The sequence below is a fragment of the Triplophysa rosa genome, linkage group LG7 (assembly GCF_024868665.1).
Source record: "Triplophysa rosa linkage group LG7, Trosa_1v2, whole genome shotgun sequence".
In the NCBI taxonomy this organism is placed as follows: domain Eukaryota; kingdom Metazoa; phylum Chordata; class Actinopteri; order Cypriniformes; family Nemacheilidae; genus Triplophysa; species Triplophysa rosa.
This window is the reverse complement of record NC_079896.1, coordinates 18,936,287-18,946,228: the sequence shown is the minus strand read 5'-3', so window position 1 is coordinate 18,946,228 and position 9,942 is coordinate 18,936,287. Positions and strand designations below refer to the sequence as shown.

Below are 9,942 nucleotides of genomic sequence, written 5' to 3'. Positions count from 1 at the left end.
CAGTTAGTTTATTTAACCAGCTTTCATCATCAATATGCAGAATTCCTACTGAATTCCTACATCTGAATTAGCCTACTAAAGAAAAATAGCTATACACCTTTACATTGACTGATGACATGATCCAGGTTCAAAACTATAATGTTAAAGTGTTTGTATCTCTGAAAATCTCTCAAAGACCTTATGCCTGGCAGGGCTGAACTGGGTAAATGGTCATGACAGCAAATGGTTTTGCTAAAGTGCTGATCATTGCCAGAATGATGTTGCACTCCCCCATGTGAAGTAAGAGCTACACTTTGCTCTGACTCCTCCTATAGTATTTTAAATATCTGTCTAAATCTACGAAGAGAAAGAGGATTTATTTGCTCTCTGTGAAATCAGCATTGGTGGACTGGCAGTGCCAAAGTAAGAAACTGTTTGCATGTGTGGGATAGTTGAATGTTTCTTGAGAGTGCAGATAAGTATTGGCTCATGTGGCAGTTGAGAATGAAAACTTGTAGTTTGCTGGCTCAAGAGTTTGCAACTGTTCCATGGAGATCTTCTGGATGGACTCCCAGTTGGTATAATGTATGCTGTATACCTTAATAGCTTATGGTGTCACTACTCGCTAAAAAATCTTTAAAAATACCAGGATGATTACTAACATTATTTTGAATTTTAGCTTGTAATATTCACTCATTAATAATTTGGATGTTTATCTAAAGTTCAAATGAGTGTAGCAGAATTTGATGATTTCTAAAATTTGATGTCATCTACATGTTAAGCTCAAGTCTGTGAGTTTCACTTTTCTGGTCATATTTTCATCCGTTTTTTTCTATTAAATTGTTGTTTTAGCTGTTTATCTAACTAAAATTTTAAATTAAACTTTTTTATAGTAAAGGGATCATCTACAATGGCTGAAATGAATGACCAGTGGAATTCAGCATTTACAGACAATGTCTACATATCAAAAAGAAGCATTAGAAAGATTCTCATCAGCAAGAGGCATTATGTACGGGCAGAGAATAACATTACTGTCCATGAAACCAAGACAGAGAATTTTTATCAATCTAGTGGTGAGGAGACAACATGTGAAAAAAGAGAAACCAAGGAACCAAGTGTTCAAGAGATGATTTACTTAAATCCAACAACTCAAGCTACATGCTCATTCACTGAAAGATCTGAACAATCTTCTCTGAAGGGTGGAAGAGTTGATGAGGCTGATATGGAAACGGCACCTGGATCTGAACCTAAATCCCAAATCTTGACTCATGAAAGATGGCAGGAGGCCAGTTTTCCCAGAGTGAATGTGAAACAAGAGGTGGACATCACTAAGCCATGCTCACAGGGAGAGTTTCCAAGTGAGCAGAAGAGTGATGTGCTAGACAAATATGAGGTAGAGGAAGAAGAGATGGAGAGACCAACAGCTCCACAAAAGCAGGTTTTGAAAAGTCAGTTTTTGTTTGCTACTATGAAAAAGCGAGGAATGGAGGGAGACACAGAAAACCGTCCGTACAAGTGCCCTTACTGTAACTGGGCTTTTAAAAAGTCCAGCAACCTGTTGAGCCATATTAAAACTCACCGTGGCCTGAGACCGCATGTTTGTGACATGTGTGGGAAGGCCTACTCACACCAGGGTACTCTTCAGCAACACAAACGGCTACACACTGGTGAAAGACCGTACCAATGTCCTTTCTGCAAAAAAACCTACATCTGGTCCTCAGACTTCCGCAAACATATTCGAACACACACAGGGGAGAAGCCCTACATCTGCGAGGAATGTGGCAAAGACTTTGTGCGCTCCTCCGACCTGCGGAAACACGAGCGGAACATGCACACCAACAACAAGCCCTTTCTCTGCAAGCAGTGTGGCAAAACCTTCAACAAGCCACTGTCTCTTCTCCGTCACGAGCGCACGCATTTGGGTGAGAGGCCCTTCATATGCCCAGAGTGTGGGAAGTCATTCGCTCTAGCCAGCCGCATGACAGAGCACAGGAAGATCCATAGTGGCGTGCGCCCCTATACCTGCCAAGTTTGCTCCAAAGCATTCACCAAGTCCTCCAACCTTACAGAACATCTTACAGTTCATACTGGAGTACGGCCTCACAAATGCTCCGAGTGTGGCGTGGCATTTGCCATGGCATCCCGGCTGATGCGCCACCAGCGTATCCATGCAACCATGCAGCCTAATCAATGCCAAGGTTGTAATGTGTCATTTAGCCACCTAGTGGCACTGGAGACGCATCAGGAGCAGCATACTGAGAGCATGATCTTTGTTTGTGGGCAGTGCTCTAAGTCCTTCCCCAAGGATGCTTTGCTCAAAGAACACATGCAGAGCCATACAGACACTGAAACCTGCAATGCCCTTTTATCTCTGAAGTAGCCCGAAGTGAACTGTAAAGCAACACAGCATACTACAATTTTATAGCCTTAACAACAATACATAACCTGACAATGAATTGTTCAAGAAAAAAACATCAATAAGCTCCGCATACCCATTTTAACTGGTCTTAATCTGACAAATGACAGGAAAATGCACGGACCAAACGATTTTGATTTCAAGTACATCGCTGTGTATATTGCTAACATGGAAACACACAAGTTACACATTTACAATATGTTCATGGCACATGATAGCCTCTTGCCTATAAAGCAGATTCTGTGTGTATGTGTGGGAGAGAACCAGAAAACATGAAGCGCAATAGTGTAAATGCTGAATGTGCTGTCAAAATACAGGTACAGTGCTATTTCACTTTGTTAAAGATTTTCCAAGCAAAAGGAAGATGTGTTTACGGTTTGTTCTTTTCTAAAATGAAATGTTTTGTTTATTGTTTAACACGAGAACTCCCGGAAATCTATCACTACGAGAATATGGTCATTTTGACCACTCATATTAGACTGTACTGAATTTCATTTTTGCCATGCAATATTTACATTCAAAGCTTCTATTGAGATTATAGAATGAAGCTTTGAATGTCTGTTGTCATATATTATAATGTTATCACACTAAAAATTGTCAAAATCCTCAACCACATCCCCAAGTGCCAAGCGAACTCAGACGGGCATACATAATACGATTGTTTAAAATAAAATGAATAATTGATGTTTAATTTTTGTACATAATTTTGCCAAAGCTAAGAGACTGCACCCGGAGGTGTGTGTCTCGCTTTGTGTCTGGTGTTCTGTTTTAGGAAACCGGCAAGTTTTTCAGCGCAGTGAAAATGTTGTTTTTGAAAGGCTAAACGGCAACAAATATGGATTGATGCAGAATATTTTGTTAGATAAAAACATGTTGTGAATTTTAGAAATTATAATATCTAACCTTTTTTCTCTACATTTGTATCACACGAATCGCACCCACCACTGAAATCAAAATGTATGAATAAATTGATGTGTTTTGTTAGGATAGGTAATAATAAACATAAGGACACGAAATGGAAATTCTTACGTAAATATTTATTATTTCATCGTCAACCACAGTACTTATTGGGTAGCCTGCTAATTACAGATATTCGAAGTAGATAAAATGATGTAAAATAAAAACAATTTTTTGAATATAATAAGTAATAAAATATTACAATATGCAATTCATTGCACATGTATGGTAGACATGTATGGACATATGGCAAAATTAGCAAGATCAAAATAGTTATAAAGAGTATTCGCTAATCTGTGGGAAAACGAACTGATTTAGAAAGCTGTATTTCATTTTTGCTGACATTTTGAGGGTAAACTATGTTTTACACTGCAAAAAATGATTTTCTTAGTTAGTATTTTTGTCTTGTCTTCCAATACAAATGTCTAAAAATTCTTGAATCAAGATGCATTTTCTTGATGAGCAAAATCACCTAGAAAATAAATCTTGTTTTTGTGCAAGAAACATAATCTTGAATTAAGGTTTACATTTTTCTTAGTCACTAAATTCAAGATTATTTTTCTTACCCCATTGGCAGATTTTTTTGCTTGTTTTAAGCACAGATTCACTGAAATTTCATATTTTTTGTCTAAAAACAAGACTTATTTTCTTGGGTCATTTTGCTCATCAAAAAGATGCATCTTGATTCAAGAATTTTTTGACATTTGTACTGGAAAACAAGACAAAAGTCATTTTTTGCAGTGTAGCTTAGCAATAACAAAAAACCACCAGATAATAAATTGCTAGGCAACAGTGGCGCAAATCTTCAATGGCGCTGAAATTATACAATGTCTGTAATGCATACGGTCAATTTGACTGCCATGGCAGTTCGAGGTAGAAATACTCAGAACTCTTTTGTGTTTAGTAATTTTAAACAAAATACAAAATACGTATTTTGATTAGATCCTGTTGTTTAATACCAACCCATGCCTTTCATCTTCATTTAAAATTATGTTGCACACATGTGGGGGTTTTAGAACAGTAATAAACACTGGTTGCTTCCTCTGTATGTCTGCCACACTGCTGATAATATTTGTCCCTCTCCTCATTGACCTACATTCCCAGAATGTAAAGAGATCTTGTCAAATTCCTTGTCAAGTAAATTGGCTTTATTTGTATTTGTTTTACAAATCAAACACATTTACATAATCATATTAACCATTAAAAAACTTTAAAAAAAATGCTTGTGATAGTTATTGAAACTAAATATCTGTTATTAAAATTAAATTGTTAGTATTGTTGGAGCTAATATAATTTGTTAGAATTACAGTGCAGTTTTTTATTTGTAACGTTTTGCCAAATCATACCATGTCCTTACCAATCACATGCATCCCTTTATGTGCACACTCTTCAGCTGCAGTACGAGGGGGTGTACAAACAGAGAAAAACTGTTGTTATTGGCTGTGCTTTATGAGTGATTGTCACGTCACACTCCTTTTTCATGTTCAGTGTGGACAGACAAATTGCTTATCGCTGGAATCTTATCGCGTCACGTTTATGGGATCAGAATTGTTGCAATATTCTGAATAAATAAACTATGATCCGCAAATAAATATAGAGAGTTTCACAAACATTTTTTAAATCCACATATGCACAAAAGGCGAACCATAAATATATGTTAGACGTTCCACAAAAAGAAATGGAATTCACAAATAAATACAATGAGATTTGCAAATAAAAAATATTTACTAATTTATTTCAATGGCATTTATTTGTAGATCACTTTCTGCACATTTGTGGATCGCTTTCTGTGCATTTGTGAATCGCTGCACGCATTTGTGGGTCAGTGCACGCATTTGTGGATGGCTCTCTGTGCATTTGTTGATTTTGAAACATTTCTAACGTCAAAACGCGAGCACAATCCACAAATAGATGGACTCCGCCCACTATCTACGCAAGCCAATCGGGTAACTTCCGCTTTCGTTGTCCAATAGGGCACGTTCTAACTTCAGCCAATCACGTTTTGTTCTGCACTAAGATTCAGGGAGCTAACATGGCGGCTAGTGGCGGTCTAAAATGCGTGATATACTAAGAAATGTGAATGGCCTCTTCTTTATACTATTCAGTAATGATTGTTTGTGTTTATATGCATTGTCCGTATGTTAGTAACAAACGACTGAAATGTTTATGACTTGATAACAGCGTGCACGGACTGGGGTGGACAATCCCGGTGACTGGGTACTGATTTGGTCTGCTGCAAGCCAGCCGTTTTATTGTCTTTATGTACCAAAGTGATAAATTCCGATTTTGGCATTCGATAAAATATAATCTGTTTCCCCGATACTGCATGGGTAAGCAGCTAGTTCACGCCGCACACTCAGCGTGGCGTGGAGTTTCGAGGTGCACAGCGTTTGCATTGCAATGCGCACTGCAGCTGTCGGTGTAGGCTACTACCAGTATAACGATGGCAGAATTAACGTGGGGGAAATCATCAGAACTGTGAATTTCTACGTCATTCATAATTCAAAATAAAATGTAATTTAATCAGTCATCTCTGTTTATCCCATTCCTGAATGATCTCTGCTGTGGTTTAACTGTTCTGTATACTGTCTTAACTCTTGCCACAACAAAGGATGTCGATCCTTTGACTATGATCTTGTGCACACAATATATTCTCAAATTCACACAGCAACCCCAAAAGTAAACGATGTAGGCCTAGTAAAATTTGTGTTTTCGAACCTTATGATAGTAAATATTGGTATACAACTGCAGATAATCAATTTACTGTAGTTAATAAAAAGGGTTGTGGCAGTGCTCTTATAGCGTGTTATATGATATACGTCTCCATTTTTCCTGGTGCTGGGTTGTTGGGTTATAATTATGTATATATTGCTGCCTTTTAAATGACACATAGGACCGCTTTAAAATACTGTTTATTTCATTTATTTATTGGCAAAAAAACAACAACGGGGGCAATAAGACGCAAGGGAGGCAAAACAACTTTTCTCTTCGATGAAAAAAGCATGAAGCAAAATATGAAATTGCCAAATAAAAATGAATTGAAGCTAATTGTACAAATTAATGGGTTCTCCATCCAAATGCACAAAAGGCACTGCATATTACATGGAATTTCAGTAAAGCCCTTTTCATACATAGATCCCGGAAAATATGCGGAAGATGTGTCCCGGGATGACGGGATCGGTTGATTTTGGTTCACACTGCCAGTGATTTTCTGGAACCTGTGCGTGCGTTCACACACATCCTAAAGACATGTGACGTGTAATGTAGTCGGGAACGTAGCGCTGTCACGGTGAAGGAATTTTCCTTGCAGTGATATAGGCTTTTTTATAGTTCAATAGCGCGGTTTGCTATATTATAACCGCATTCTTTCTATATTTAGTGCCAAATAGGCCTAAAAAAGCTCCTAAATGGGGTTAGCATACATTGTTGGTTTTTAAATGATAAAGATATAAATTTAAAACAAAATAAGTACTTTTTATGTAGTCTATTTATTGGTAAATGCAGAATACTGAAGAATGAGACGCAAGAACCAAGGTATAGCCCAAACAGCTAAAGTTAAATATAAGAAAAATATGAACATATGAAAACAAAAGCAAATTGTTTGGGCTTGTTGGTGCAAATTTACAGAACCTCAATAAAAATGATAACAGAACGATGCGCAGTTTTAATAAAAAATGTGTCAGTAGTCTGTTTTTACTAGGCTACTTTAACTGCAATACAAAAGGCAATTATTTTGTTTTACATGTTTTTGTTTAGAAAAAACAAGCATGCTCAGGTAGGGTCAAATCAGTCTGTTAATAAAAAAATCGCTCCTCCACGTCGTGTACATCAAGAGACATACAAGACTTGTTTTGAAGGTTGCTAAGCGATCAAGTTTATTAAAGTTCTCTACCATTGTAACTTTGTGTTGATCGATGAAGTCATTTAAAACTTGCTGCATTTAGAGGTAGGGCTGCTCGATTATGACAAAAAACATAATCACGAATATTTTGGCCAATATTGAGATCCCGATTATTTAACACGATTACTCATTAACTTTTAAAACAACATAGCAAATAAATAACTTTGCTTTTAAACTGTGAATTCAATTGAAAAATAAATGTAAAGAAATAGCACAGCTGAACCACTGTAAAAGAAGGGGGTGCGCTGTGGATTTATACCACGAGAAAAGAGAGGATCCTTGCAAAATGGAATGTGGCACAATAATCGTTTTACCTCGATTATTTTGTTTTTGTAATTGTTGAAGCCAAAATTGACGATTACAATTAATTTTCGATTAATTGCACAGCCCTATTTAGAGGCGACATATTCTCTCTCAATTTTAGTTTACATGCTCGGGACACATACAAACACTCGAGACCTCCGAAGACTACAGCGGATATTTCGGACTGTTGAGCGAATCACTGGTACTACCCTTCCCACTGCAAGAACTGTACTCATCCAGAGTGAGCGAGTAAAAGGGCTCGCAAAATCTCTCTGGACCCCTCACACCCAGCACACTTTCTCTTTGAACTGCTGCCGTCTGGTCGGCGCTACAGAGCACTGAGCGCTAAACAGCCAAATAAAGTTCTTCCCTCAGGCCATCTACCCCATGAACAGTTGAACAATGTTCTCCCCACTAGGGATGGGCGATATTATATCGTTTGCGATATACCGGTAGAAATTCCCCACACGATAGGAATTAGTCTTCCCGCGATATAAACGATAAATTCTAGTTGATGACGTCATCCCCTCTCTTTGTAGATATCTTTGTGAGACCCATTCACAGCTCACATGTGAAGTGAAAACGGGTATAGCGGAGGGCGGACGTGAAGCTGAGAAAGAGTTTGCACTAAAGCTCTAAATCTCGTTTAGGTTGGCACTGTAGATGCGTCCGAGTTAATGTTTAGTTTCACTTTCGTTTTATTTAATTCGTTTGTTAAGTATTCGTTGATAGTCATAATGCGTTACACCACAACATTTAGTTTGGCTAAAAGTATTTATTTAAACATTCGTTAGATGTTATGCGCGCGTGCGCAAATAGTTTAGTATGATTTCTTGCCTGTTATATACAGGATGAACGGAGCGTCCCGTGCGCAGCTCGCGCCCACATGTGCTTTCATAGCGACACAGCGCGCACAGCACTGCTGCCTGTTTACATACGGTACCATGCGAGTTTGTATTACGTTATTTTAAATACGTTTATGAGCGTATAAAAGCATGGATTATTTAATTAGATTTCTTTTAACCGCATTTTTCTGTTCTCTTTCTGTAGCGCGAGTCATAGACAGATTCAGTGTATGTTGCTGTGAGAAGAGAAGGTTCACACAGTTCAAGAGAGAGTGATTGACAGCGTGATGCGATCGATTGTTTCCACCCAACAATAGAATATATACAGTTTTAGGTATGACATGATGTGTTTATTGAGCTTTAGTTCATTTAACTTTTCTTTACTACAACCTTCTGAAGTCGAATCTCACTATTACATTTTATATTTACAAAAACACTGTAGGTATATTTTAGGAGCTGTTTGATTTGGGGTAAGTTTTACTTTTTGATAATATTTGTTTTTCTGAGGGTCTAGACTACATGCAGCTACTATCACTTGACGCAAAAAACAGCGGTGGATGACATTATGGATATATCGTCATTTTTATCGTTATCGCAAGAAATACCAGGAATTATCGTGATAAAGTTTTAGGGCCATATCGCCCATCCCTACTCCCCACTGTTCAATAAATATGTCCAGTACTAAACTACTCACTTATACTCATATTTATTTATTATTTTAGATTTTTAGATTTTAGATTTAGATTCAATTTATTGTCATTGCACATGTACAAGTACAAGGCAACGAAATGTGACCTCTGCATTTAACCCATCCAGAGAGTAGTGAACACACGTACCCCCGGAGCAGTGGGCAGCTATCACTACAGCGCCCGGGGAGCAAGTAGGGGTAAGGTGCCTTGCTCAAGGGCACCTCAGTTGTTACCCGCCGGCCCTTGGAATCGAACCGGCAACCTTCTGGTCATGAGTCCGACTCTCTAACCATTAGGCCACAACTGCACATGCATACAATATAGCAGAACAAAACGTGATTGGCTGAAGTTAGAACGTGCCCTATTGGACAACGAAAGCGGAAGTTACCCGATTGGCTTGCGTAGATAGTGGGCGGAGTCCATCTATTTGTGGATTGTGCTCGCGTTTTGACGTTAGAAATGTTTCAAAATCAACAAATGCACAGAGAGCCATCCACAAATGCGCGGACTGATCCACAAATGCGTGTAGCGATTCACAAATGCACAGAAAGCGATCCACAAATGTGCAGAAAGTGATCTAGAAATAAATGCCATTGAAATAAATTTGCAAATATTTTTTATTTGCAAATCTCATTGTATTTATTTGTGAATTCCATTTCTTTTTGTGGAACGTCTAACATATATTTATGGTTCGCTTTTTGTGCATATGTGGATTTAAAAAATGTTTGTGAAGCTCTCTATATTTATTTGCGGATCATAGTTTATTTATTCAGAATATTGCAACAATTCTGATCCCATACACGTTTGGTTAGGATGGGGTGTCACACACAAAGTGGGCAGCCAAGACACATC

General features: G+C 37.9%; 1 protein-coding gene across 2 annotated transcripts; it reads left to right on the top strand.

Annotated features, from left to right (window-relative positions):
• Positions 1 to 288: 288 nt before the first annotated feature.
• On the top strand, positions 289 to 3,476 carry znf648 (zinc finger protein 648). 2 transcript variants are annotated; one of them, XM_057338542.1, is made up of 2 exons: positions 289 to 402; positions 873 to 3,476. In XM_057338542.1, exon 2 carries the CDS (start codon positions 890 to 892, stop codon positions 2,357 to 2,359), a length of 1,470 nt encoding a protein of 489 aa, XP_057194525.1. In that variant the 5' UTR covers positions 289 to 402; positions 873 to 889; the 3' UTR covers positions 2,360 to 3,476. The 2 variants fall into 2 exon arrangements, with proteins under 2 accessions (XP_057194525.1, XP_057194527.1); XM_057338544.1 differs by lacking the exon at positions 289 to 402 and adding an exon at positions 463 to 564.
• The last annotated feature ends 6,466 nt before the right edge of the window (positions 3,477 to 9,942 follow it).